This window comes from Dipodomys merriami, unplaced genomic scaffold (assembly GCF_024711535.1).
Source record: "Dipodomys merriami isolate MVZ:Mamm:240054 unplaced genomic scaffold, mDipMer1.0.p SCAF_5, whole genome shotgun sequence".
In the NCBI taxonomy this organism is placed as follows: domain Eukaryota; kingdom Metazoa; phylum Chordata; class Mammalia; order Rodentia; family Heteromyidae; genus Dipodomys; species Dipodomys merriami.
This window is the reverse complement of record NW_027206068.1, coordinates 75,291,230-75,318,874: the sequence shown is the minus strand read 5'-3', so window position 1 is coordinate 75,318,874 and position 27,645 is coordinate 75,291,230. Positions and strand designations below refer to the sequence as shown.

The following is a 27,645-nucleotide window of genomic DNA, read 5'->3' as shown; positions in this document are numbered from 1 at the left end:
TTTCCTTTTGCGTCCTGGGGCTTGAACTCAGGGCCCGGATACTGTCCTGAGTTTCTTGTGCTCAAGGCTACTGCTCTACCGCTTGAGCCACAGGTCCACTTCTGGTTTTATTTTTTTGTAGTTAATTGATTATAAGAGTCTCACCGACTTTCTGCCCTAGCTGGCTTTGAACCACAGTCCTCAGATCTCAACCCCCTGAGTGGACAGGAAACAAGCATGAAGTGCCTGGCTTATCCCAGCTTTGTTTTGTTTCTAATGAACCCAGATTTAGAGAAAGTAGCAGAAACCAGAAACGTGATAGTTTATTAAGAGACTACATAAAGCTCCCACACTGGATTAACCCACTTTTTAAAGACCTTGCCTACCAAACTAGGAAGGGTTTGCTGAATGCTGCCCTACATTATTGGTACAGAGAAAGGAGAGGGAGGACTCAATTGTCTTCTTTCCCATTGGTCCTGTGAGAAATGTACAAGAACCCACAGCACTCCCATAATTTTCCTTGTTCTACTACCCCACTTTGTCCATCTTGTTCTTCTACTACTCCTGAGGTCAAGGAGTTCTATTCAATGTCACATTTACTCTGCACTCCCATTGCCAACTGTCTACAGTTCAGATAGCCAACACCCCGGACACACACACACACACACACACACACACACACACACACACACACACACACACACACACACACACACACACACACACACACACACATATTCTACAGCCCCAAAACGTAGTGTGGCTTCAGCTAATAAATTTCTCGGGGCTATACCCAGATATCTTCTGAAGACCACTGATACATTCTTTTTACCCACACTTCTATTTTCTAGGCCAAGCTAGATCTTTTCTCAGCATGAAGTCATCTGTGAGTATATTACCTATGAGAAGTCTGCCCCAGGGGGCTGGGAAGGTGGCTCAGTGGTAGAACGCTTGCCTTGCATGCCTGAGGCCCTGAGTTTGATTCCTCAGCACCACATAAGCAAAAAGAAAAAAGCTGGAAGTGGAGCTGTGGCTCAAGTGGTAGAGCGCTAGCCTTGAGCTGAAGAACTGAGGGATAGCGTTCAGGCCCCACGACCGGAAACCCCCCCCCCAAAAAAGAAGTCTGTCCCAGTATAAACCCAATCACCATTCCTAACCTCTTGCCATCCAAATGACCAAGTGCAAACGAATCCATACTTGGTACCTCTTAAACTCCTGAGGGATGTAGATTTCTATCTATATGAAATTAAGGATGTCTTGCACCCATTCTGGGCTTCATCTGCAGAAAACCTGGCTCTGCTGGTTTGTGTTTCTAAAAGTAACATTATCATTTCTTTTAGATGTTTTATTGGAAGTTGCACCAGGTGTACTTTCCAGAGAAGTGCTTGGAGGAAAGCACTCCATGTGTTGCCTCAGCCACCAGCACATACATGCCTGTTTTAAGATTCATGGGCCCTCTCCATGTCTGCTCTTCTTTTAGTAGGTAAGCCATATGAGGGTAGGAAAGGAGCTGATAGACCATTGTATTCCTAGCATTTCGCATAGTACAAGGCCTATAACATATATTTAGAGCCCTTGGCTTGGGGCCATAAGTAGTATGTACTATGAAAAAGCTAGGGTAGGCTGATGTGCAAAGTCAGCCAGCCTGGGAGACTGAGGCCATAGGCTCAAGGGCTCAAGGCCATAGAGACCCTGTCTCAGGAAATGGGTGGGAAGTACACATGTGGACACACACACAGGACTGGCCTGGCCAGTGAAGGCTAGGACACAAGACTTCTTTGTTTACTGGATCCCAAAGGAAGGAGGGAAAAACCCCAAGTTTAGCTGTCACAGGTCTGGCTGGGACTCAATATTCTCTACACAGAAACACTTTTTTTTTCTGGTTGTGGGGCTTGAACTCAGGGCCTGGGCACTGTCCTTGAGTCTCTATGTGCTCAAAGCTAGCACTCTACCTCTTGAGCCACAGCACCACTTCTGGCTTTTTCTCTGTATGTGGTAATGAGGAATTGAACCCAGGGCTTCACACATGCTAGGCAAGCACTGTACCACTGAACCATATTCCCAGCCCCATAGGAACCCTCTTAAGGATCCAATTTCCCAGTCAAGATTTGAGTGGAGGAAATAAATCCATAATACTAAATGAACAAAATCTATCATGACCCGTCTTCCATAGTTTTCATATTTATTTACTATAACATCAATTTTCTCCTTTTTGGTACTGGGATTTGAACTCAGAGCTTTTATGCTTGTCAGGCTTTCTTCGGGCCACACCTCCAGCCAGATTTTCTTCTTCTTTTTTTTTTTTTTTTTGGTCGGTTGTGGGGCTTGAACTCTGGGCCTGGGCGCTGTCCCTCAGCTCTTCAGCTCAAGGCGAGCACTCTACCACTTGAGCTACAGCGCCACTTCCGGTTTTCTGGTAGTTTATTGGAGATAGGAGTCTCACGGTCTTTCCTGCCCGGGCTGGCTTTGAACCGCAATCCTCAGATCTCAGCCTCCTGAGTAGCTAGGATTACAGGCGTGAGCCACCAGCGCCCGGCTACCAGATTTTCTTCTTTACAATTGCTTTAATGAGGTTTCAAGAATGAAGAAACTAGGTAGCTCATGCCTGTAATTCTAGCTATGCCGTGACACTGAGATCTGAGGATTGCAGTTCGAAGCCAGCTGGGGCAGGAAAGTCCATGAGACTTTTTTTTTTGTGGTTGTGGGGCTTGAACTCTGGCCCTAGGCACTGTCCCAGCAGCACTCTTCAGCTCAAGGCTAGCACTCTACCACTTGGGCCATAACTCCACTTCCAGTTTTCTGGTGGTTTAGATGGAGATAAGAGTCTCCTGGCCTTTCCTGCCCGGGTTGACTTTGAACCTTGATCCTCAGATCTCAGCCTGAGTATCTAGGACTACAGTAGGCGTGAGCCACCGGTGCCTGGCTCCAAGAGGCTCTTTTGTCCCATTAACTACCAAAAAAGCCAGCACTAGCAGCTATGGTTCAAGTGCTAGAGCACTGTCCTTGCACACAAAAGCTGAGGACAGTGCCCAGGTCCTGAGTTCAAACCCCAGGGCTGGCACAAAAAAGAAACTTCAATTCAGGGATTTAATCCCCACCCCCACAGTCCTGCCTCAGATCACACAGCTGAGGGTCACCGCATAAAGGCTCAGGATTTGTGCTCTGTTCCAAGGTCTAGCTTCACTGCCTTGGGAGGCCAAGGGAGGGAGGAGGCCAGGGGAGGGAGGAGGCCGGGGGAGGAAGGAGGCCGGGGCAGGGAGGAGGCCGGGGCAGGGAGGAGGCCGGGGGAGGGAGGAGGCCGGGGGAGGGAGGAGGCCCGGGCAGGGAGGCGGCCGGGGCAGGGAGGAGGCCGGGGGAGGGAGGAGGCCGGGGGAGGGAGGAGGCCCGGGCAGGGAGGAGGCCGGGGGAGGGAGGAGGCCGGGGGAGGGAGGCGGCCGGGGGAGGGAGGCGGCCGGGGCAGGGAGGAGGCCGGGGCAGGGAGGAGGCCGGGGGAGGGAGGCGGCCGGGGCAGGGAGGAGGCCGGGGCAGGGAGGAGGCCGGGGCAGGGAGGAGGCCGGGGGAGGGAGGAGGCCAGGAGAAGGGGCGGCCCGGGCCGGGCATCCTCAGCTAGCTGGGGGAGGGGGCCCGTGCCTTCTGGGGTCTGGGCTGCAGCGTCAGCTCGGGGGCTGGGCGAGCTGCTCTGTCGCGACGCCCGGGCACGGCCACCCGAGCTCCCCCGGGCCTCGGCGCCGCGTCGCGAGCACGCGTGCTCTGACGTGCGCCAGTGACGTCGGGGTCCGGAGTGACGGGAGCTCGGCGGCGGGCGGCGGAGGGGGCGGGCCCTGCGGCGGCCCACACCTCTGCGGGCCAGCCCCACCCGGCCCCCCGAGCCCGTGCTCGCCGGCCCCTCCACGGCCCGCGGGCTCGGGGAGCGGCCTGCCGCGCCCCGCACACGGGGCCGCGGGGCGGAGGGTCGGCGCGGCGCGCGAGGCTGGCGCGGCGCGGACTACAAGTCCCACAATGCCCCGGGCCGCGGCGGCGGGGAAGGAGGGGTGTCTCAGGTGTCTGCGACCTCGGCGCCGCCCGCCCGGAAGTGCCCGCGGGGCCGCGATGGAGCTGGCGGAGCCGGGCGGTGAGTCCCCACGCGAGGCCGCGCCCACCCGCCTCCCGGGCCCGGCCGGGCCCCGCCCCGGCATCGCCCGGGGCCCTCCCGAGGCTGGGGGGGGGGTGCGGGAAGATGGGAGGAGAGGTGGAGCCGCTGGGGTGGGGAGGGCCGAGCCTCCGTTCTCCAGTGGGCCCGGGACTGGCGGCCTCACCCCGAGTGAGGGGTCGGTCGGGCCGCCGCGGGGTTGGGTTTGGGATTAACCCACGGAAGGGACGAGCGGCGAGGGTGGCAGCGACCCGAGGCTCCGGATTGCCCAAGGGTGGAGTTTGACGTTTGGTGTGGGGAAGCTTTGCCAAGCAGCCCCGGCTTCCGCGGGTGGCGTTTGGGTGACATTTCACCCAAAAGGGGAGGACCGGGAGACCGAGAGATCCCTTTCCGACTCCATGGAGGAACTTTAGTGACAGCATTAGACGAGCTTGGGGGTAGGGGAGGATAGCTGAAGGAGTAAACTTTGGAAGAAATGGACAAACGAGTAGACAAGCTGTGGAGTGAAGTTTGATAGAGGTTAAATGTAGAGAGCTTGCTTACAAGGTCAAGGCCCTTTCCTGGAGATAGATAGGGTTTGGATGACTTAGGGAGCTGGTTAAAGACCTAGAACACAGGTAACAAGAGTTAGGACTTGGAATCTGGTGATAGGAAGTGACAGACAGCAAAGTTGGGGTGACGGAATCAGAGCACTCTGTACCCTGGGGTGCACAAGGGGATGGAGGAATTAGGACTGTGGGAGAGGTGTAGTATGGGGAAAACCAAGAGCCTGTTGCAGTCTGGGGAACTCCTGGCCTGACAGGCAGCCCCTCACTGGTTCTTTGTGCCTCTCCAGCTCGGTAGCACAGCAGGCAAGGCAGGTGCCATGGCCTTGATTGAAGGGGTGGGTGATGAGGTGACTGTCCTTTTTGCGGTGCTTGCCTGCCTCCTGGTGCTGGCCCTTGCTTGGGTCTCAACACACACCACTGAGACCACCACGGACCCCCTGCCCCAGACATCAGGGACTCCAACAGCAGCCCAGCCCAGCGAAGCCATGGCAGCCACTGACAGCATCCGAGGGGAGGCTCCAGGGGCAGAGACTCCCAGCCTGAGACACAGAAGTTCAGCTGCACAGCCAGAGCCTGGCACAGGGGTTACAGCAACGCTGCCACCTCCGGACTCCCCACAGGAGCCCCTAGTGCTAAGGCTGAAATTCCTCAATGACTCAGAGCAGGTGGCCAGGGCCTGGCCCCATGACACCATTGGCACCTTGAAAAGGTAAGCCGGGAAAAGGGTAGGATGGAAATGCAAAATACAGGGGAGGAAGGGAAAGGAGTGGGTGTGCTTGCAGAAGGCCCCAGAGATAAGGAGCCCTTCTGTGGGAACTGAGCTCCCAAATCACACTGTACTGTTTTCCCCTGTGGCAGACTGCCCCCCAGAGGCCACAGCCTGGGTGGGTGTGTGGAGGGCAGGGTCGAGGGGTGGGAGCCTAGCTCTGGAAAGGGGACTAGGATTGCCTGAGGCCTGCTCTCTTACCCAGGTCCCTCTCTCCTCAGGACCCAGTTTCCCGGCCGGGAGCAGCAGGTGCGCCTCATCTACCAAGGCCAGCTGTTAGGAGACGACAGCCAGACGCTGGGCAGCCTTCACCTCCCTCCCAACTGTGTTCTCCACTGCCACGTGTCCACGAGAGTCGGCCCCCCACATCCCCCCTGCCCACCGGGGTCAGAACCAGGCCCCTCCGGGCTGGAAATTGGCAGCCTACTGCTGCCCCTGCTGCTGCTGCTGCTGCTTCTACTCTGGTACTGCCAGATCCAGTACCGACCCTTCTTTCCCCTGACCGCCACCCTGGGCCTGGCCAGCTTCACCCTGCTGCTCAGTCTCCTGGCCTTTGCCATGTACCGCCCGTAGTGCCTCCACGGGCTCTTGGCAATGCAACCTGCCCTCCTGGACCTCATTCTCCAAGGCGAGGTGGGAGCTGCTGTCTGCCCCGGCCAGCCTCCCCAGCTTGCTTCTTCCCACTATCCTGGAGCCCAGCCCTGCGTCGCAGAGGACTCCGGGGGCTGGGGGAGGCTCCTCCCTGCGATCTTCACGGCTCTGGGCCACCCCCGGGAGCTGCTGGCACTCAGCCCTCACTGACAGTGGGCTCCTCCACATCGGGCACCTGCTGTCGCTGCCTTGGCCCTGGGCAGAGCCAGGCCACCCCCCTGGGCCCGCCTTAGTGTCCTGCCGGAGGACCCAGCCACCTCTGGTCCCTGAGAGGCTGATTTGGGGACCCAGATCGGGCGGCTGGTGAAAGGGAGCTGGGAGGGACAGAGGCGTTGTCTGGAACGTGTGCAGATTAAAATAACTGTGAAGTTTTCACTCTTGGTGTGCGTCTGTGTGGACTCACGCAGCGGGGAGAAAGGAGCGGAGGCAGGGCCTGGGCTCGGCTTCGGTTGGTCGGTGCCGCTCGCTCAGCGAGGTGGGGTGTCTGACCTCGCTCGCCCCCGAGCTTGGGTCCCGCGGGTTTCAGCCTTTGGCTCTTCGGCCCCGCCCCCGTCTTGGTCCCGCCCTCTTGCCGCGCGCGCACTTCCCGGAAGCGGGGGGCGGGACCGAGGCCCCCGCTCGCAGCGCCTGCTGGGAGCCACGTCTCCTCCGCTGGCCGCGCGCTGCGCGCTGCGCGGTGCCTGGCGTCCAGCGGCGGTCCGCGGGCTGCTGGGAAGATGGCGGACTCGGTGGTCCGCCGATGAGGAGACCGCGGGGAGAACCCGGCTCCCGGGCCCCGAGACCGACTGAGGGAGCGATCTGCGCGGGGCCCGGGGAGTCATGTAGGGAGGGTGGCGTCTGGCGGGGGCGGGGGGGAGGCGGGCCGCGGGAGGGCGGCGGGCGCGGGTGTTAGCGGCGGTGGCCACGGGCTCCGGGCGTCCCCGGGGCGGGCGCGGGACCCCGACGGCCCCGGCCCCGCGCCTTCGCGAAGGTGCGCGCCCGGCCCCCGCGCGTGCCCTGCGAGGGGAGCGCCGTGTCCTCCTTCCACGGGTGAGGAGACAGGCGGAGCGCGAGACCGCTGTCCAAGGTCACGCCGCGGTAAGAGGGAGCGCCCAGCCCGGGGCCCCGCGCCCCGCGCCGGCCCGCTGCGCCGCCGCCCTCCGCCCCGGGCCAGAGGGTCCGGGCTGGGCGCCACCACTATCCCCGCGAGTGACCTCGGGCTTAATTTCCTCGTCTCCACCCGTGAAATGAGGCAGCGACAGCTCCACGATGGAGAAGATAGTGCATGTGGAGTTGCTTTGCGAATAGCGCTGCGCCGAACACACGGAAGGACCAGGGTTGCTGTTGCAAAGAATGGAAGGGGGAAGAGGGGCAGGAGGGGAGAAAGGACCAGAGCAGTTAGAAAGGGTTGCTCTCACGCCAGGCTCTTCTGCCAGGGGAGTGAGGTAAGGAGTAGCTAGCAGGGCTTTCCCCCTCCTTGGACGAAACCTCACCCGATTTCCTGACTGCCCCCCCAGGGTCTCCATCACCCAACTCCATGCTTCGAGTCCTGCTCTCTGCCCAGGCCTCTCCTGCTCGGCTGTCGGGCCTGCTACTCTTCCCACCAGTACAGTCCTGCTCTTTAGGGCCCAGCAAGTGGGGGAACCATCCTCTTGGAGGAGGGCCCCGCGCAGGCCCTGTGCAAGGCCTCCAGCGGCTTTTGGAGCAGGCAAGGAGTCCTGGGGAGTTGCTGCGCTGGTTAGGACAGAATCCCACCAAGGTGCGCCCTCACCACTACCCTGTGGCACTTCGTCGTCTGGGCCAGCTCTTGGGGTCTACACCTCGGACCCCCCCTGTGGAGCAGGCCACACTACAGGACTTGAGTCAGCTCATCATTCGAAACTGCCCCTCCTTTGACATTCACACCATTCATGTGTGTCTGCACCTGGCAGTCTTACTTGGTGAGGAGTGCATCTGGGAATGTGGGCATCTAGGCAAAGTAGAAAAAGAACAGTGGAGGACTCAAGGTCACCAATAGACTCAGTCTCCCAGGGTTTTGCCCAGGAATGGCACACCACACCATGCACATTTGCTGCTGCCTGTGGCCAAAGCAGATGTCACATCAACTAGCATTCATAGATGGGTGCTGGTGGCTTTTGCTTGTAAATCTTAGCTACTCAGGAGGCTGAGATCTGAGGATGGTGGGTTGATGCCAACCCTGGCAGAAAAGTCTATGCGACTCTTATCTCCAATTAACCAGCAAAAAGCTGAATGTGCTGCTCAAGTGGTAGAGCAATAGCCTTGAGCAAAAAAAGCTACCTTACCAGCACACGCACACAGAAAGTAGCATTCATTCCAGCTCCCTAGGTTGTTGCCCCAGGTTCCTTCCAACACAGTGCTGCTCTAGGAAGCCACATTTGGCTTCCTAGTTTGTCACATTTGGAACAAGATAAGATCCCTATTTTATACCTCTGCTATACCTTCTTGCTCAGGAACTGAAGATGAGAAAAGTGAGAACTCATGCTAACAGTGAGAACAAGGACTGCCCTTGCCCCTTTCCCTCTCAGGCTTTCCATCTGATGGGCCCCTGGTATGTGCCCTGGAGCAGGAGCGGAGGGCTCGCCTCCCTCCAAAGCCACCTCCCCCTCTGCGGCCTGGTCTCCATGGTGGTCAGAGGTTGGAAGTTGCTTTGAACTGCCCCCATTTCCAGCGGTACCCACGGAAGCAACTGATCAGCAGCCTGACAGGTGCCAATGGGGACAGGGTTGAGGGGCCCTTAAGTCCTCTGGAGACCTTGGCCTGAAGGTCTGGCCTGAAGTAACGGGCTGTTTTTCACAGAGGTGAGGCCAGAGGAATTCAGTCCCCATGCGATGGTGCTCCTGGCCCAGCACCTGGCACGCCACCGGTTGAGGGAACCTCAGCTTCTGGAAGCCATTGCCCACTTCCTGGTGGTCCAGGAAGCCCAGCTCAACAGCAAGGTGAACTTGCCTCCCACCCTGCCATGCTCCCCTGTGAGTCAGCCTCAGTGACTGGGGCAGGCCCAGCCCCCTCGTCCAACTTGTTTGGCCTCTTCCTCCTGCAGCAAACATACCGGCCAAGCTCCGTGCTCCAGGGTATCTGTGGCTTGGCCAACTCTCATAACAGCATGGAAACCTCCAGTTCTGCAGTTTTCTAGAAAAAGCACTCTTAGCACTGGCTTAGACTCACCCTTCCCACTTGACCAAGTCTGCAGGCCAAGTCTGCTTGTGTAGTAGTGAGCCCTATGTGGCTCAAGACACTGCTGATGCTGTTGCATTTTCAGTGTGTATACCAGGGTAGAGGGCCATTCTGTCTCAATAGTCATGGTACCGCTGGGCCAGGCCTCTGCGGTCAGCTTGTGAAAGGCAGTGCACTGGTCTCTCCACAGATGGTACAGAAATTGCTCTTGCCCTTTGGGCGGCTGAACTACATGCCACTGGAGCAGCAGTTCATACCCTGCCTTGAGAAAATCCTGGCTCGGGAGGCTGCGGTGGCGCCCTTGGCCACAGTCAACATCTTGATGTCACTGTGCCAGCTCCAGTGCCTGCCCTACAGAACCTTGCAGTTTGTCTTCTCCCCAAGTTTCATCAACCATATCATTGGTACGTGTGGTGGACGGCTGGTAGGGCTGAGGAGTGAGGAAGTGCCCAGGGGCTGGCAGTCTAGGGTTTCCCCAATTCTTGGTTTCCCACAGGCACCCCTCATGCTCTGATTGTGCGCCGCTACCTCTCTCTGCTTGACACGGCTGTGGAGCTGGAGCTCCCAGGATACCGAGGCCCCCGCCTTCCCCAAAGGCATCAAGTGCCCATCTTCCCGCAGCCACTCATCACTGACCGTGCCCGCTGCAAGTACAGGTGTGCAGACAGCCCGGGGTGAGGGGATGGTGAGCCATGGAAGCAGAGTAGAACGCCAGAGCCTCCACACGCTGCTGAGCATGGATCTTAGCAGTCATAACGAAGAAAACAGGCCCAGAGACAGCAAAGGGGTTTGCCCAGGGTAGCAGTGCCCAGCCGGGACAGACTGGCCTGCAATGAGACCTTGGGTCCTACCGGTGCCCTTTCCCCAGTCACAAGGACATAGTAGCTGAGGGTCTACGCCAGCTGCTAGGGGAGGAGAAATACCGCCAGGACCTGACTGTGCCTCCAGGCTACTGCACAGGTGAGGTGCTGGTGGGCAGGAGCCCTAGAGCTGGGCAGCTCCGGGCCTCCAGCGAGGCCGAAGCCCTACTCTCTCCCCTGTAGACTTCCTGCTGTGTGTCGGCAGCTCGGGTGCTGTGCTTCCCATCAGGACCCAGGACCCCTTCCTGCCTTACCCGCCACGGTCCCGCCCGCAAGCCCAGGCCTCGAACCCCACAACCCAAAACCCTGCCCAAAGGTAAGAAAGCTGGTGGGGGAGCCTTGGCCAACTGGCCACCAGTACTCTGAGCCATGTCTGCCCCCCTCCAGAGTGGTGCTGATGCTGCGCGAGCGTTGGCATTTCTGCCGCGACGGCAGGGTGCTGCTGGGTTCCCGGGCCCTGAGGGAGCGGCATCTAGGCCTAATGGGCTACCAGCTCCTGCCGGTGAGAGGCCCGCCCCGCCCCCCTCGCAGGCTTACCCGCTGCCCACGGTGACTCACTGACCCACTCTCCTCTCCCCACAGCTGCCCTTTGAGGAACTGGAGTCGCAGAGAGGCCTGCCCCAGCTCAAGAGCTACCTGAGGCAGAAGCTCCAGGCCTTGGGCCTCCACTGGGGACCCGAAGGGGGGTGAGGGAATGCGCAAGGGGCTCAGGATGGCCCCCCTATGGGGGGTGGACAACTTGCACTTTGGCTCCCTGTTTTGGTTTATCATTAAAGTCCCTTTCCTTCCTATGTTGAGTCGCGTTCCTGGGGCAGAGTAGGGTTCCCTATGTTTTTCACCCCTCCCCCCAAATGAAGACAGGCCGGGGCTAAGTGGGGGGCCGAAGCACTTTACTGAAGGAGTGGGGAGAAGAGGACTTTAAATTATTAATCACTTAAATAAAAATGAGGAGGAGGAGGGAGAGACATCATCCCACCAGCCCCCGTTCCCTCTGCCCGACAGTCCCTCTGCGAGTCCCTCTGCTGTCCTCCAGGCAGCAGCTACACAGGCATGGGCATCTCATTGTACTCGTCCACACCCTCGCGCTCATCAAACACGGGCTCCGCCTCATTAGCATCCAGCTGTGAGAGGAAAGGAAGACTGGGTCGTTCCAGAACCGTGGGAAGGGAGCGTCCATGGGAAGGGGGACTGGAGAGGAGGGGCAGGCTCCTTACACATTTCATCTCCCGTTCAGTGAAGATGCGGGTGAGCACCACCATTCGTAGAGGCACCGTGAGGATGAGGATGAAGGGGAAGGCCAGGGAGGCAGCTGTGGACATGACTGCCCAGAGCAGGGCCAGGCAGAGAAGCTGCAGGGCGGTGAACAGGTGCATCCGCAGGGTCCGAACCTGGGGGCAGAGATGAGGTGGGCCTACGTGTCTCCCCGAGCTAGCCATATCCAGGGGACAAAGGCCGTCCTTCCTCTTCAGAGGGGCTAGAAGAGCCCATGTGTCCAGCATGCAGAGGGGGACTGGCCACCCTCTTGGGTGGCCACTCACCTTTTTGACATAGGTGACATCTGGGTGGTGTTTGGGCGGCATGAGCAGCAGATGTAGCCGCTCGTAGAATTGGATCCCATTGAGGGAAGTGACTCCCATGTACAGGAAAATCCCAAAAAGCACAGCGAGAGGGATTTGTCGGAGCAGATCACCGATGACCATGGAAAGGCCTGGGGAGGGGTGAAGGAAGAGCGGCCTCAGCCTTCTCCCTCGGTGGCCCTTGAGAACCCATGGAGAAAGTGGAGACAAGGCCAACATACCAACAAGCAGAGCCACCAGCAGCCCTGTCACCCGCTGCTCCTTGACCTCCTGAATCTTAGGCTTGTCCCCAGGTGCCACAGCTTTGCTCATGACGGTAAGTGCGTTGGCATGGGTGACGGAGCGGACGGTGGCTGCAGCCAACCAAGGCAGGCCGAAGAGGGCACAGATGCCGCCCATGGCCACGATGAGCAGCAGGTCCAGATGGAAGCCGGAGCCCTTCTGCAGCATGCGCTCCTTCTTGGAGATGATCAGCCTGAGGGGGAGAGTCAGTGCTGGCTGAGGCCAGGCCACACACAGCACACCCTTTCTCACCTTCCTGGAGTGCCCCAACCAGTCCATGTCGGGACTAGAATTCTATCATGATCTAAACTTGCTCTTATCTTGCATGACCCCCTTCCAGCCAGGCTGTCCCTGCCCTGGCCAACAAAGACGATATTTTCTGCTGCCTATAAAATAAACTTGAGTCAACCTGGTACCCAAATCCCTTGGGCTCCTTTGCCCAGCACAGTGATGCTCTCCATGTTCTCCCAGAGCCCCGAGACCCATCAGCTAGGAAGGCTCACGTGGTGATCTGCGTCTCCATGAAGATCAGGATGAAGACCAGGACGGCAGGCAACAGGCTGGCCACCATCATCCACACAGGGAAGGGGCTCTTCTCCCCCAAGGGGTTGATGATCCAGCCCCGCTTGTCTGGAGCCGTCACTGAGAATCCGTCAGGCACACTCAACTTCTACAGGAATAGGGTCAGGAGCAAAGGTGGATGTGCGGGCCCACCACAGAAAGAGGTTGATGTCTGCCCAGTCTGCCCTGGCTGGGGGCTTACAGAACCCAGAGTGGTAGAAGCAACGCAGTGCCAGGCAGTAGCTCCTCACTGCCACGTGTACCACCTTACCTGGGTGTAGGTATCCTCGATACTGTAATCTACAAGCACCATGATGAGGATTGCGATGGGTACCCCGAAGTCCCCGATCACCCGTCGGATCTGAGAGGGAAAGCACAGCATGCTCAGGGGCCTCCTGCCAAACACAGCCCCTCATTTCCTTGTCAGCCTCCAGCCTGAGCCCACATACCCGGCCTGGAAAGAACCGGCTATTCTTGAATTTTCGAAGGAAGAAGGCAATGAAGAAGGTGCCCGCCATAAGCACCAGTGACAGCAGGGCTGTGTTGGGCTGGCCCCGGAGTCTCCCGGGTACAGACGGTCCAGCCAAGCTCTCGTTGCCCGGGCTCAGTGTGGATGCTGCCCTGGACCAAGTCATGTTGTCGTCACCATCTGCCTCTGAGCTGTTGGAGACTGAACAGCCATGGAGGGGGTGCTCCTGGAAGATCTGGAGAAGGCCACAAAGAACTCTATTAGCTGAACTGGAGAGAGAGCTCAGCTTGAGCGGGATGCTGGGGGCTGGGACTGGCAGGGAAAAGGCCAGTTTGCCTTCCAGAAGCGTATGTGAGCACGTGTGTGAGAGATGTGATAGGGCCTCACTATTTCATGAGTGTGTGTGTGTGTGTGTGTGTGTGTGTGTGTCTGTCTGTGTGTGTGTGTGTGTGTGTGTGTGAGAGAGAGAGAGAGAGAGAGAGAGAGAGAGAGAGAGAGAGAGAGAGAATGTGATAGGGTCTCACTATTTAGCCCATGCCGGCACTCACTGGCCCAGCTCACACTCTAATCCTTGTTCCTGCCTCTGTCTCCTACCATACCTGGCTTGAACTTGTATTGTTGGATTAACAAAATGACCCAACTGATCCTTTTCAATAATCAACTAAAATGATCCAATTAGCACTGGTGGCTCATGCCTGTAATCCTAGTTATTGAGGCTGAGACCTGAGGATTGTGGTTCAAAGCCAGTATGGCAGCAAAGTTCATGGTACTCTCAGCTCCAATTAACCAGCAGAAAGCCAGAAGTGGAGGGGTGACTCAAGTGGCAGAGTAGTCTTTTTTGTTGTAGTTGGTTATGGGGCTTGAATTCCGGGCCTGGGTGCTGTCTCTGAGCCTCTTTGTGCTCAAGGTTAGCGCTCTACCATTGAGCCACAGCGCCACTTCTGGCTTTTTCTGCTTATGTGGTGCTGAGAAATCAAACCCAGGGCCTCATGCATGTGAGGTAAGCACTCTACCACTAAGCCACCTTCCCAGTCCTGGCAGTCTTGAGTGAAAAAATGGAGATCATGAGGCTCCAAGTACTACTGGCACATGAACACTCACAGACAAAAGAAAAAATGATCCAGAAGGTCAGCTGTGAACACAAGGCCTCATGGACTAAGGGAAGGCCCAGGGGCAGGCTGGGAGGGAGGAAGACCACTGGGTGTAGTGTGAGCCAGGCCCAGAGGAGCTGCGGGAACTGGGAGAAGACACCTCCGGCCACTGTCCTTTATGTCTGATACCCAGGCTGTGACTGTGTTTCTTACCTGTGGGCCATTCCCTTCCCATACTCTCACAAATTTGACATTTTAACAAAATTGAATGTAACCCTTGGTATTAGGTTTTTGGGTTTTTTTGGTCAGTTGTGGGGCTTGAACTCTGGGCCTGGGCGCTGTCCCTGAGCTCTTCAGCTCAAGGCGAGTACTCTATCACTTGAGCTACAGCACCACTTCCAGTTTTCTGGTGGTTAATTGGAGATAAGAATGTCACGGACTTTCCTTGCCCAGGCTGGCTTTGAACCACGATCCTCAGATCTCAGCCTCCTGAGTCGCTAGGATGACAGGTGTGAGCCCCCAGTGCCCAGCTTGGTATTCCTTTTTGAAAGAAGGATGTGAACCATGAATATGTGTTGGCAACAGGTTAGGAGGAAGGAGACCGAGCTCTAGCTAGCTTGAGGGCTCCATGGGACTACAGGCCCAAGGGACACTAAGATAAGCCTGGCCTCCTGTCTAGATAGAAAAGCCAAGATGTTCTGGGCTCCCTGCTGCTCAAAGGCCTTCGCCCAGCTGGGCCTGCCTACCTTGATCAGCTTGTAGAAGGTCTCGTAGATGAAGATGAGGGAGATGAGGAAGGCAAAAATCTCCTGAGTGAAGCGGGAGACGAAGCGGACCAGGAAGCTACCCTCCAGGGCCACCATGAGCAGGGCTAGGAGTACGAGCCAGAAGCCAATCCACACACGGCCCACCAGGTACTCCAGCTGGTTGCTATTACAGAACTGGGAAGGCAAAGTTGGCTGTCAGGCCCAAGATCTGGGACTGAGAGCAGTATCTCAGGAGGGGGCCGGGTCTTACCGAGAAGAAGGCCTCCTCAAAAACCAGGAGGGGCCCAGAAAAGCCAATCACTAGCAGCGGCTGAGCCCCCAAAAGACAGAAGACCACACCCTGGAGTGCTGTAGACATGATCAGCTCTGACACCCCTATCAGGTTCTGCGTTTTCTCTCCTAAGGGTACAAGCACAAGCTCAGCTGCCGCCTGCTGCCCTGCCCACTGCACCGGCCTCCCTCCAAGGACTCTGCTTACCAAGCAATCCCCCAAAGGTGATGGCAGGCGACAGGGCCGCGAAGTAGATGAAGATGACCGCTGCCAAGCACTGAGGGTCAAGCGCATCGCGGAAGTCACTCAGGTAGTGGGGGTAGCGGCGCCGTACGTCCCGGATCAGCCCCCCAAAGGGCCGGCCGGTCCGCCGGAGGGGATCGTCTTCAACTGCACCTGCCGCCTCTACCATCTGCAGGAGCGCTGCAACCCAGGCCTCCGTCAGGGCGCCAGTGAAGACTCTCCCTTCCCAGGGAGCCCCCGCTGGTGTGGCCTACATGGGCGTACCCTTATCTTGCGCAGACTTGGGCTCCAACCCAGCGCCGGGGGGCAGCAGCCGGCCCTGCTCCTCTCGCTTCTTGAGCATCTGGCGTTGGAAGTGGGCCACGGAACGCAGCAACTCCTCACCCTGCACCTCCGAAGGCGGCAGCACCACGCTACAGTCCAGGAAGGCATTGATGGCCGTCAGCAAGTCATCCCGCTCATCTGCCAGGTAGGCCGCCTCATGGAATTGCTGCCAACACAGTTGGGGATCAGGGAAGGGCATAGAAGGGGGGGGGGGGAACAAGAGCCCAGGGCCAGGGCTGGCAAGATCAGCAGCAGCAACAGGGTTGTGTGGAGCCAGGTTGATCGAGGGATGCTGGCTCCGGGGAGAAGGGCCAGAGGATGAGGACAGGGCTGACCTTGTCAGACATGAGGGTGGAGATGGATCGGCCAATCTCGTGGTAGTCCATGTTGGCGCTGCTGGGACCCAGGAGCAGGAAGAGGAAGCGCACGGGCACAGGGACCTCCAGCACCGCGTCCAGCTCCACAGCCTCCCGCAGGCGCACAAAGGCCATGGTGGGATGTGAGAGGAACTCCACACAGCCTAGAGGGGTGGGGGCATCATGGGCAAGAACAAGCAGCAGGGTCCTTCCAGCTCCTACCCCTGGGTGGCTACCGAGACCTGTCCCCGAAACACACACACACACACACACACACGCACGCACGCACGCACGCACGCACGCACACCTGGCCCACGTACCCACAAGGACCACTGTGGCTTCGGCATTCTCAGGGATCTTCTCTAGCAGCTTCAGCTCGTGCTTGGACTTGGAGCGGGTGATGCCAGCTGGTGGGGCTGAAGGTGGCAGCTCACGCTGGGATGGGAGGGGCACAGGATGGAGCTCAGCCGCCCCTGACGCCCAGGCTTACTCTACAGCCCCGCTGCCAGCCCCGGGCAGACCTGCTCCTCCCTCACCTCACGCTCCACCTCCAGCCGCGTCTCTGGAATTCCACCAATGAGCGGCTCGGTGACGTGGGGGTCACTCTCCGCGCCCTGGGCGTGATGATGTCCTAGCAGGGAGCCGAGGGAGCCAGCGGAGATGTTGCGAGGGAAGGAGAAGTCCTTCTCATCACTTGGGTGGCTGGAAGGGCAGAGGACGGTGAGGTGAGGAGGGGCAGCGCAGGGCTGGAGGGAGGTGGGCGGGATGCAGCGGCGTTCCCACAGGGCCACACCTGTGCTTCAGAAGAAGGGCGCGCAGCACATTGGCTCTGTCCTCAGCCTTGATCTGGTCAGAGATGACCATCTGCTCCACCACCTGGTGGGCTACCCCAGGCAAGGTCTGCTGATCCAGGTCCAAGAGTACAGCCCCTGCAATTGAGACGGCAGGGGCCATTCCTCACCCCAGGGCAAGAAACACCGCTGAAGGAGAGAAGGAGAGGGGGAGGGAGGGCAGGTGGGGGCAGCCAGGCGTCTGTGGTCCAGGTGTCAGGACACTGACTTAGAAACTGAGGTCCAGGGCTTGAGTCTCAGCTTTGCCTCTGATGCCGAGATCATTGCTTCTCTCAGATCTATTCATCCCCACCCCATCATGACCAGGGTGCCCACTCCTGCTAAGCCCTTTGCTGTGAGAAAGCTCTTCCTCTTAGCTGCCACTCTGATGGTCCCCAAGAGTCCTAGCTCTCCCTCTGGAACTCACACAGCTGACATCTGCCCTGTCCACATGACAGCCCTCAGCTGCCTAAAGCCATCACCTCCAGCACAGGCTTCTGGTCATCTGTTGCAGCAAGCCCAGTGCTGATCATAGACTTCTCCTGCTGCCTCATATAGAAATGAAAGTGCTTTCAAAAGCTACCAGGCTATTTATCTGGCAAGGTCAACTTTCAGGGACGAAGAACTAAAGAAGAAATAGAATCAAAGGGCTGAGAGCAGACAGAATGGATCACAAAGCCTAATGATAAAGCCTGCACTCTGGCACTTGACCCAAGCTCTACAGCCTCCCTCAGAGTCTACTTACTCTGACTTTGGAAACCATTCTAACAGCAGACTTCTCAGTCTTCAGCTGCTTAGAAACAAGTCTTCAAAGAACTGAGAGTGATTTCTCAACAGGAAGGAGGGAATAAGAGGTCACGTGGCTCTGGAGCCCTGCGTCTGTGGTGGTTTAGTGAAATTTATACAGTCCTACAGGTTAGACCACATCCTAGATCTTCTAAGATGCTAGCAAGGCATGCCAGGAATTCCAGGAAGATTTCTATTGAAATGGTTTAAAAAAAAAAACAACCTTACTTTTATCACTTAAAACACAGAAGCTTTGAGGGCTGGAGGTATGGCTCAAAAGGCAGAGCACCTACCTAGCAAGTGTAAGGCACAAACATAAACGCCAGTAGAGTCTGGGGGGACATAGCTCAAGTTGTAGTAGTGTACCTGCCTAGCAAGTACAAGGCCCCCGTAGAGAAAAGACAAAATCATCATTATGGCCAAATCAACAGTAAGAGGGAGAGGAGGAGGGAGAGGGGGGAGGGGGGAAGGGAAAAAGGGGGAGGGGGGAAAGACAGAGAAAACAACAGCTTGAGCCAAGAGGCCTAAGAGCAGGGAGGCGGGCGGGTACCATGGGCCAGGGTCCTACGAAGCTCCAGAAGGCTGCGGAAGGACAGCGAGGCCACATGAGGCTTCCCCCAGCGCTCAGTTTCTTCCTCCACATCCTCCTCAAATTTGATCCAGCGGGCTGTCTCCCGCCACTGAGGCTCCTGGTTTTTATCCAGCAGCAACTCATTCAGCTCCACAAACACCTTAAAGTGAGAAGAGAAGGCACCATAGGACACAGGCCTGGGAGAAGCGGCGTCATGAGGAACAAGTGATCTTGAGGTGGGGGTAGGGTAGATGGTACACCAGCCACTCGTGACTACCCAGTATGACACTGGATTTCCCTTGTCTATAAATGGCAATAATGCTGCCCATCTCCACAGGCTGTTGGGCATGTTAAAGAGAACCTAAGCCAGTGTGTAATCCTAGCTACTGAGGAGGCTCAGATCTAAGGACGGTGGTTCAAAGCCAGCCCAGGCAGAAAAGTCCTTGAGACTCTTATCTCCAATGAACCAGCAGAAAGACAGAATGGCGGTATAACCCAAGTAGCAGAGGCATCAGCCTTGAGCAAAAAAGCCAAGCAAGAGTGTAAGGCACTCAGTTCAAGCCCTGGTACCAGCACCAAAAAAAAAAAAAAAGAACATGTAAACATCTTTGGGCCGTAGAATCCAGCACTGCACAAAACGGGCTTCTGCATGATTCTTCCTTTTTGCCAGTCCTGGTTTGAACTCAGGGCCTGGGGTCTATTCCTGATCATTTCTGTGCTCAAGGCTAGTGCTCTACCAGTTGAGCCACAGTGCCAGTTTTTTCTGAGTAGTTTATTGGAGACAAAAGTTTGATAAAGCCAGGGCGCCTGGGCTCATGCCTGTAATCCTAGTTACTCAGGAGGCTAAGATCTGAGGATCGTGGTTCAAAGCTAGCCAGAGCAGAAAAGATCCTGTGAGGCTCTTATCTCCAATTGACCACTCAAAAACTGGAAGTGGCTGGGGCTGGAAAGGTGGCTCAGTGGTAGAGGGCTTGCCTTGCATGAACCACATAAGCAGAAAAAGCCAGAAGTGGTGCTGTGGCTCAAGTGGTAGAGTACTAGCCTTGAGCACAAAGAGGTTCAGTACCCAGGCCCTGAGTTCAAGCCCCACAACCGACAAAAAAAAAAAAAAAAGGCTCATGGACTTTGCTGCCCACGCTGGCTTTGAACCATGTTCCTTAGATCTCAGCCTCCTGAGTAGCTAGGATTTTCAGGTGTGAGCCACTAGCACCTGGCTTGCACGATTCTTTTAACATGTATTCAGGACTGGCAAAACTAACTGCAAACGACAGAGCACGGTCACCTCTGCGGGCCACTGCCAGGGCGGGGGCAGGGAGAGACGTGCCAAGGGTGGGAACAGTCTCCGGCTGGGCAGGGGCAACCCAGACGCCGTGGGTGCAGCACTCCCCGAGCTGCACACTCCGCACAGGAGCAGTTTACTACAGGGCTATTATACCTCAATAAACAGCTTGGACAAATTACTAAGTCAGAGTTCAGGAGCAGAGGCCCACAGTCTAGGATGGGCAGGGTCACTGAGTAACTAGGTGACCTTGGGGAAATCACAGACCCCAGTTTATGGCTGACAACACCTGTGCTGTCTCCTTCACAGGTTTCTGGGAGGGTCAAATGAGCACAGAGGTGACTCGGTTTTCAAAATCAAGTGCAGCACTGCCCGCCGGCCTTGTCCAGCCCTGTCCTTGGATGGGGCCAGGGGAAAGCACCTCCTCCTCAGACGCCTCGCTGCCACTGCCACGAGCGGCCTTCCCCCTGAGCCGGCAGCATCTCAATATGCAAATCAATGTCTGCCGTGAGGACCCCAGCTTCTGCTCCTTCTTCTGGAGTGGACCCCAGCCCAGGGGCAGCCATAGGGCTCCAGCTCACGGCTGGTCTGCTAGGGAGCAGAAGGGAAGATCCCGAGGGACAAGGGAATGAAGCATGAAGCAAAGACTCATACCTCGTGGGGTTTGTGGGGGGCCCGGGGCCGGGCCCGAGGCGTGGGGCCAGGCTCTCGCCCTTCCCGGGCACTCTGCCCAGACCCTTTGGCATTCTTCCGTACCAAGTGTCGCCTCACCCCAGGCACATCCTCAAACCGGTGACCTGAGGACCAGTAAGGAGTCAGGGTTAGGCTCTCCCTTCTTCTCACTCCCTTTCCCGCCAGCAGTGGACCTGGCCCAGGCCCCACCAGCACTCACTCTTCATGAGGTCAAGGTCAGCCGTGGCCAGCGTCTGGGCTTCGCTCTCATCTGTGGGCACCCGGGGCAGCAGCGCTTGCTCCGCTCCCGTCATGCTCCCGATGCGTCTTCTCTCCTGAAGATTGTAGCTGCGATGGCCAGGCTGGGCTTTGGTCAGGGGGCGGCCCGAGGCGCCTCCGTCGTCACCCCCGGCTGTGCCACCGGCCACCGCTGCCACTTCCTCCATCAGAGCGCTGCACAGGGAGAAGCGGGGAGCTGGGAAAGCTGGCCTTCCCCCCCATGCAGGAGGGAGGCACAGACGCTCCACTCCTCCTCGCTGCCATCCTTGGAGATGGAGATGTGGGAAGAAGAGGGCTTCCAGGAGCAGACTAGCCGCACTGGAAGCCCCGCTCTGGCCCTTTCCTAGCTGGGCAGCCCCAACCATCATGGAAGGTTCCATGTGCACACAAAGCCCCATGCTGCTTCGAAAGGTGACATTTTGGCAGCGCAGCACTCCTTCCTGTGCTCCTCTGACCCTTCCCACCCCTAACTGCAGGACTCAAGCCATGAACATGGTCCCGGACTTGTGATCACAGAGCTGAAGTATGTGGAGACAAGCTGTGAACCCAAACTTGTGAGGAAGGTCTGTGTGCTGCCTTCCGCAGACACCAGCTCCTGCCTCTCTCCATTTGTCACCACCATCCTATTGTCCTCCCTCCCAATACCAGCAGGCAAACATGGCTGGGGCCCAAGTCCCCTCCAGGTCTCCCTGGCCCACCATACCACTGTGCCTGGCTCTACAGCCTTGCCCACCTCTCCCTTCTTCTCCCCGGTGCCAGGTTTTCCCTGAAGTTCCTGCCGCTGCCAGCTTCCTTGCCATCCTGGCTCATAGTGAGCCTGTGCACTCACTCCTCTAAGGGGCACCGTGCCCTTCACCTCCCAAAGCTCTTCACTCTGCCTGGCACCCAGAAAACAACAGGTCTGTGATAGTCATGACCTTGAGAACGTGTGCAAAGTTATTTCCTCCAGGAAGCCTTCTCTGGCTAGTGCCCCTAAACTCCCATCGCATCCTGGTACTTTGCCAGGCACCAGTGGCTCATGCCTTTAATCCTAACTACTCAAGAGACCAAGACCTGAAGATCACGATTCAAACATCCAGCCCAGGTGGAAAAGTCCATGAGACTAATATCCAATTAACCAGCAAAAAGCTGAAAGTGGAGGTGTGGCTCAAGTGGTAGAATGCCAGCTTGAGCGAAAAAGCTAAGGGACAACACCCAGATCCTGAGTTCAAGCCCCAGTATCAGCACCAAAAACATAAGAAGCAAAGAACCCTCCTGAGACTGATGCTGAGCCTAAGATGGGCCTCTGGATGCCATGATGACGTCCCTGCTCCATTTCACGTGATGACATTTAGTTTCCAATTGGGTGGACTGGCAAGTCCCCAAGAACAAGAGTTCCCCTCTGGAGCTCTGGGGCTCAGCAGGTGCTGGGAGGTCAACCTAGTGCCCAGCTAGAGCCTGAGCAGGGATGGGGGGGGAGGGCGGGGAATAACAGCCAAGTGGGGGGCAGCTTAGACTTCTAAACCATCCTGTAATCCCTGCCAATGAGAGCGGTCTCATGCTATCACCTTCCAAGAGAGATATTGGGAGGTGGCGAGGATCTAAAACTCAGCCTAGTGACGCCCGAACTTTGCTTTCTCCTGCATGGTCTCCTTCTACAAGATGTGTCTTAGCCGGGCTCTAGTGGCTCACGCCTGTAATCTTAGCAACTCAGGAAGCTGAGATCTGAGGATCACGGTTCAAAGCCAGCTGGGCAGGAAAGGCTGTGAAACGCTTTATCTCCAATAAACTACCCGAAAACTGGAAGTGGTGCTGTAGCTCAGTGATAGAGCACAGGCTCTGAGGTGAAGAGCTGAGGGATAGCACTCAGGCCCCGAGTTCAAGCCCCATGACCCACAAAAAAAAGAAAGAGAAAAAAAAGATGTGTCTTCTTGGGACACTGTCAACAAAGGGGCACTTACCCAGGCTGAGCTCCTTTGGTGGCTCGGTGAGCTGCTTCCTGAGGAGGAAGTTGCATAGGGGGAGATGGACTGGTCCTCTCTGCCTTTCGGTCAGCACTTTCATCCTCTTGTAGAAAGAACTAGAACAGCCATGAGGAAAGGTGAGGCCAGACCAGGGGCTCTCTGAACACGCACCAAGAGCCCAGGCCCCACTCACCTGCACAGAAGAGGGCGTGGAGGCAGGGGACGGCTGTGTGAGTGCCCGGGCCCCCTCAGCCTCGCTGGCTTCATCCTCATCTTCCTCCCCCTCCTCGATGGTGGGGGTCTCCCCAGTGGGAGAGGCCCCAGGACGCCTTCGAGGCTTCCGTCCTGGGCCTTGAGGGGCCTTGCGGCGGCGTGCATCCGGAGGCAGATGAGTGGACAGCGGGTGGTGGATGTGGTGAGAGGACTGGCGGTGGTCTGTGGGGAAGAGAGCTTGGCTGCTGGCTGGCACGGGCTCCCTCCTCGGCCATCTTGGTGGCTAATGGCAGCCCTTTCTACTGGGACCCAGCCCCCTTGCTGCAAGGAGGTCCGACTGAGCCCCAGCCTCCTCCTCCTCCTCCCGGTCCCCTGACTGCCTCCTCACACTCGAAGTCTTCCTCCCCATAGCTGCGGCCTGGCTCATCTCCTCCGCGGGAGCCCGCCTCCTGGAGGATCTCCTCAAACCGCTCTACGCCCAGGGTGCGGTGAAGATCGTCTTCCTCCTGCTGGGGGAAGCCTGGTGTCCCAGGGCCCACGCTCTCTGGTTCTGGCTGTGAAGACAACAGAGGGCATCACTGGGAATGACACCTCAGGGTCCCAGCCTGCCCAGTGCCACCGATCAGTGTTCCCCAGGCAGCTGCTGCAGGGACCGAGCAAGCCCAGCGCCTTTCCCTTCAATGCCAGGACCCCGTCCCCCTTCCCCACAGCAGCCGGGACACTGTTGTGTGTGGACTGCGCCGTGTAAGTGGGGGGAAGTGAAGAAACTCCTTCCAGCTTCAGGACAACTGCTGAGCCCCCTGAGTAACTTCTGGAGGCACCCAAGCTAGCTGCTGTACAAAGTTGGATCGATCAAATCCAGCCCTCTGTGGCCATGAAAGTATGTGCTTGCTTCGCTAGGAGAGAGCCCCCCTCATTACTTCAGCAAGCACCCCCTCTGCTGGTCCCACTTGGCTCATCAGCCATCTGGCCCCGCCCCTCTCCCCACCCCCACTCCCCCCACCTGAGTCATCCTGCAGGAGTGCAACAGCAGACAGCACCAGCAGGGCCAGAGCAAGGCAGGCACTGCAGCACGCCCCACGGCGGCTCAGCCTGAGCCTGGTGAGGCGAGGCGGGCTGCTACCTAGCAGTCCTGGTCCAGCCCCCCAACCCCCCCGCCGGTCTCAGCTCCCCGCTGCCCACAAATATTTGCTCAAGAGCTTCGGGAGCTGAAGGGCATCAGGACCTCCAAGGGCGGGGTATGCAGTCCCCTCCCCACAGTGCCAGCCACTAAAGCCAAGAAGCAGAGGAGAAGGGTGGGTCTTAGGGAGACGGAGATGGGCAGGGGTGGGGGCGCACACAAAGCAGCTGGAGTTGGCAGGCCCTGGGTCAGCAGAGGATGCACGAAGTCTTCAGTCTGGGACATCTCCTGCCCAGCCCAGCCCCGCAGCTCCAGCAGGCTTCCCCAAGCAACCGGCCCCATTCCCACCAGAAGCAGCCAGGCAAGAGGAAGCAAGGGCGGAAGCAAGTGGGGGGGGGGGCAGGGTAATGGTGGGTCAAGGACCCCTCGCACCTGAGGCCGCAGGAGGAAGTCCATGGCGGCAGAGGTGAACCTGGGAGACAGGAGGAGGGCACCTGCCAGGCCCCTTCCCAGTCACATGCCAGGCTGGGCCGGAGTGACCAATACGGGACTGATTGTGGCCCCGGGGTTAATCATTAGACTTCTTAGGAAAATCAGGAGGGGACCAAGCAGGGAGGTGGCCACGTGGGGGGCGGGCCTAGGTGGCACCCGGGGTCAGGGGCGGGGCCTGGGCGGTGCCAGACAGCCAGCAAGCTCTGCCCAGAACTGTGGTGCACTGTAACCATCTCCCAGCAACAGACCGCAACACCTCACAGCCGGTCAGAGGGGGGTCACCGCATGAGACCCAAAATTCCTGTCCATCTGAAGCTAAACTACCACGCAGAGCATCAGGAAACCGCCTGAACTCCCTCCCAGAAAACCAAAGCCACCTGTCCCCCACTTAACCTAGTCCAGCACTTTCCCACTCCCGTAAGGTCAGGGTGCAGAGTGGCATCTCCCCTCCAATCTGCCACAGCCTCTTTTCCCAGCTTCTGAACGCCCATCCTGCACCCGGTCCAGCTGCAGGCCGGTGACCACAGTACTCACCATGTGCAAGGAATCCCCGCCCGAGGCGGGGCGCCTGGGGGCGCTGCTCATGGCCAAATCTTAGCCCTTTTCGCTGTCACTTCGGCTTTCAGGGCAACAAGGCGGAGGCATAACCTGGGTGGGGGAGAGGCCGGGTCTCCATGTAGGCAGGGCACAGGGCCCCAGGAGAAATGGAGCCCCCAGCCACTGCCTACTCGCTGCTCGGGACAGTGCCTGGACTGGAAGGGCCTCAGAGTGGCCCTTAGAGGTGGCCAGAGAAGAGGGGAGAGAGATTTCTAGGCAGAATGGACAAGAGCAGAGGGAAAAGAAAGGAAGACTGAGGTGAGGGGGGCCACCAGGAGCCCAGAGACAGAGCAGAGAGAAGGAGACAGAGGAATGGGGAGAGGCTGCAAGAAAAATGAGGGAGGAAGGAGTCAAGACCCAGCCCAGGAGAGAAAGCAACAGAGATGAGGGAGGGAGAGATAAGGAACCAAGAAAGAACGGGAGTAAAGGGCCAGGCAGAAACAGGAACCCAGCTGTGGGGGACGGGAGGTGGGCCTGAGACCAGAGAGGGGTGTGGTGGAGAGGGAGACACCCTGCCGAGCAAAGGGGTGGAGAAGGAGGCCAGATGCCTAGACAGACAGAAAGTGCAGGAAAGAACTCTGGAGAACCCAAGAGGCCAAACAAGAAGCTGGCTAGTTGGGAGGGGATGCCCCTTCCCCAAGGTAGGTGGGTAGGGAGGTGGCCCTCCTCAGCCCCCCAGGCACAACAGAAGCCCGCTCCGCAGGAGAAGGGCAAAAGTCTAGGTCTACTTATTCAGTAGGACGGAGGAAAGGCTAGGAGTGGGCTCAGGCTGGACCGAGCTTTATAGTGGGGGAGGGGCATGTGATGGCTTGGAGGGGGTGGGCACAGAAATCCTGAGAAGCAGTCCCCATCCCCCCCATCCCCCCCCAGCCGGGCCAGGAAACTATGAGTGGCAGGGCTGCCTTCCTCCTGACGGTGACTGTAGGGGACACACACAAGGGGACGAGATTGGGGGTGGGGTATTGGAGCAGTTAGAAGGGCCGTAGGGAGGAAGCCCAAACCAGGGCCAATCGGGGTACCCATTCCTAGTGGCAGTACAGCCAGCAGGGTCTCTGAAGGTATTAACAGGACGTTCCTTCTATGTTGGGGGTTGGGGTTGTTCGACTTGAAGCTATTTAGGGATAAGACAGGTAGGTCGGCATAGGGTCAAAGAATAATGTGGGGGGGGTGTCAACCCAGGCTGAGCCTGAGTGACGTGTTCCTGGCAGGCACCCCAACTCAGCTGACTGCTTTCCCCACCTCCCCCTCGCAGGCCTTGGGCTAGCATGGGGGAGAGGCGTCCTGGGGAGAAGCCACCCGAGAAGGTGTGGGGCGGCAGGCCTCGGCACCCCGCAGGTGCTTCCCACCTCGGGCTGTGTCCTCAGCACTCGTCCACACCCCCCTCCTCCTCCCCACGCCCCCCCACTCCTCCCCCGCTGTCCCAGAACACAAAGCAGCCTCTGTCCAGAGCACCCGGGCCCATAATCCGGGTGGGGGCACATTCCCGGGGCCAGCCCCAACCCGCCCGGGGGGATTAGCATCTCTCCCCCGGCCCAGGGGATTAGCACCCCGGACCCCCACTTGGGCATTAACCACTTTCCAAGTGAATTCGTGCATTCCACAGCTCTCGCTGCGGACCTGAGGAGGAGGGGGGGAGGAGGGAGGGCAAGGTGGACCCTGGATTTCAGGCAGCGCCCCCCCCCCAGCACTGAGCTCCCCACCCAGACCACGCAGCCCCCCCACGTCCCCAGGAGTCAGGTCCAACACCGGGGCCACAAGTTTCCCATCCCCACCCAGCGGCTCCCTCTTCGGCCTGACCCCATGTCCTGGCCTGACCCGCCACCCCCCGGCTCCGCCTCCCAGCTCGGAGATGGGGGCGGAGGGCCCGAGCAAGCCCGACCGAGCCGGCTGAGGGGCGCTGAAGGCAAGTCTCGGGGGAGAGGGTGGTCTGGAGCCCGCCCAAAGGAGGGCGGGAGCCGCGGCGGCCCCGCCGGGACGCCACCCCCTCCCGGGGCGCCCGGGAGCGGATCCGGGAACCCCGGCCCCGTGCGGCGCTCCGCCGGGCCCCCCCATCCCTCTCCCCGACACCTCGCTCCCCGCAACCCAGTCTCCGCCCTTTCCTCCCCTTCCACTCCCGCCCCGCTCGAGTCCCGAGTTCCCCCTCTCCCTCCCCCTCCCTTCCTCCCTCCGCCGCCCCGGGCCCTCCCCCCGCCGCCACCTATCCGCTTACCCGCTTGCACTGGATTTCGTGCCCCGGGGGTCTCGGGGTCTCGGCGGGTCCGCTGGCACCCTCGCGCGCTCCCGACGCCTTCCCGATGCCCGCTCCGGGGCGCGCCCCCACCACTCCCAACTTCTCCCAACTCAACTTTCCCCCGCGCCGCGGGCAGGCCAGCCCCCAGCGTGCGCGCCCCCCGGCGCGCCGTGCGCGCCCCCGGCGTGGCCAGCCGAGAGGCGGAGAGCGGGCGCCCCGAGCCGGGGGCGGGGGCGCGCTTCCAGGCCCAGCGCGGCGCCCGCAGCTCGGCGGGGCGGCGTCCCCGCCGTTTCCCCCGCCGGACCCCGCGAGGCTTCCACCCGGCCTTCCCCGCTCGGGACTCTGGCGCCCGGGGGACTCCGTCTCTCGGCTCTATTATGGCACCTCTGGGCGGAAAGGAGTCCGCCTCACGCTGGGGACCCAACGGCACGGGGCCGCCCGGAAATTCGAAGCCGACCGACTTGAAAGAGAGGAACGCCGGGTTTAAGAATCTCCAGCGTCGCCCCCAACCTCAGTTAGCCAACGGAGGAGTCCCGGTGTTGGCCGGAGAAGCGGGGGGCTTGGGGGTCGGCTGTCCATTGTCCT

The 27,645-nt window shown here is 58.7% G+C and overlaps 3 protein-coding genes across 7 annotated transcripts; 2 read left to right on the top strand and 1 right to left on the bottom strand.

Moving 5' to 3' along the window:
* The first annotated feature begins 3,893 nt into the window (after nucleotides 1–3,893).
* On the top strand, nucleotides 3,894–6,448 carry Tmub1 (transmembrane and ubiquitin like domain containing 1). Its single transcript, XM_069997089.1, has 3 exons — nucleotides 3,894–4,090; nucleotides 4,944–5,365; nucleotides 5,644–6,448. The coding sequence occupies exons 2-3, from the start codon at nucleotides 4,974–4,976 to the stop codon at nucleotides 5,993–5,995; spliced, it is 744 nt and encodes a 247-aa protein (XP_069853190.1). The 5' UTR covers nucleotides 3,894–4,090; nucleotides 4,944–4,973; the 3' UTR covers nucleotides 5,996–6,448.
* Nucleotides 6,449–6,755: 307 nt separating this feature from the next.
* Fastk (Fas activated serine/threonine kinase) lies at nucleotides 6,756–10,898 on the top strand. 4 transcript variants are annotated; one of them, XM_069997085.1, is made up of 10 exons: nucleotides 6,756–6,894; nucleotides 7,570–7,992; nucleotides 8,599–8,778; nucleotides 8,870–9,009; nucleotides 9,438–9,651; nucleotides 9,744–9,903; nucleotides 10,116–10,207; nucleotides 10,291–10,423; nucleotides 10,495–10,609; nucleotides 10,690–10,898. In XM_069997085.1, exons 1-10 carry the CDS (start codon nucleotides 6,813–6,815, stop codon nucleotides 10,795–10,797), a joined length of 1,647 nt encoding a protein of 548 aa, XP_069853186.1. In that variant the 5' UTR covers nucleotides 6,756–6,812; the 3' UTR covers nucleotides 10,798–10,898. The 4 variants fall into 4 exon arrangements, with proteins under 4 accessions (XP_069853186.1, XP_069853187.1, XP_069853188.1 ...); XM_069997086.1 differs by lacking the exon at nucleotides 10,495–10,609; XM_069997087.1 differs by lacking the exon at nucleotides 10,690–10,898 and having other exon boundaries at nucleotides 10,466–10,587.
* A 78-nt stretch (nucleotides 10,899–10,976) lies between these two features.
* Slc4a2 (solute carrier family 4 member 2) lies at nucleotides 10,977–27,197 on the bottom strand. 2 transcript variants are annotated; one of them, XM_069997083.1, is made up of 23 exons: nucleotides 27,040–27,197; nucleotides 24,768–24,881; nucleotides 23,010–23,175; nucleotides 22,602–22,843; nucleotides 22,406–22,524; nucleotides 20,407–20,639; nucleotides 20,169–20,311; nucleotides 18,215–18,395; nucleotides 16,842–16,977; nucleotides 16,585–16,750; nucleotides 16,369–16,483; nucleotides 16,028–16,212; nucleotides 15,633–15,858; nucleotides 15,333–15,548; nucleotides 15,105–15,253; nucleotides 14,834–15,028; nucleotides 12,977–13,231; nucleotides 12,799–12,888; nucleotides 12,470–12,636; nucleotides 11,906–12,159; nucleotides 11,646–11,815; nucleotides 11,322–11,495; nucleotides 10,977–11,228 (listed from the first exon to the last, which is right to left on the bottom strand). In XM_069997083.1, the coding sequence occupies exons 2-23, from the start codon at nucleotides 24,816–24,818 to the stop codon at nucleotides 11,148–11,150; spliced, it is 3,714 nt and encodes a 1,237-aa protein (XP_069853184.1). In that variant the 5' UTR covers nucleotides 24,819–24,881; nucleotides 27,040–27,197; the 3' UTR covers nucleotides 10,977–11,147. The 2 variants fall into 2 exon arrangements, with proteins under 2 accessions (XP_069853184.1, XP_069853185.1); XM_069997084.1 differs by lacking the exons at nucleotides 24,768–24,881; nucleotides 27,040–27,197 and adding an exon at nucleotides 24,174–24,212.
* Nucleotides 27,198–27,645: the final 448 nt, after the last annotated feature.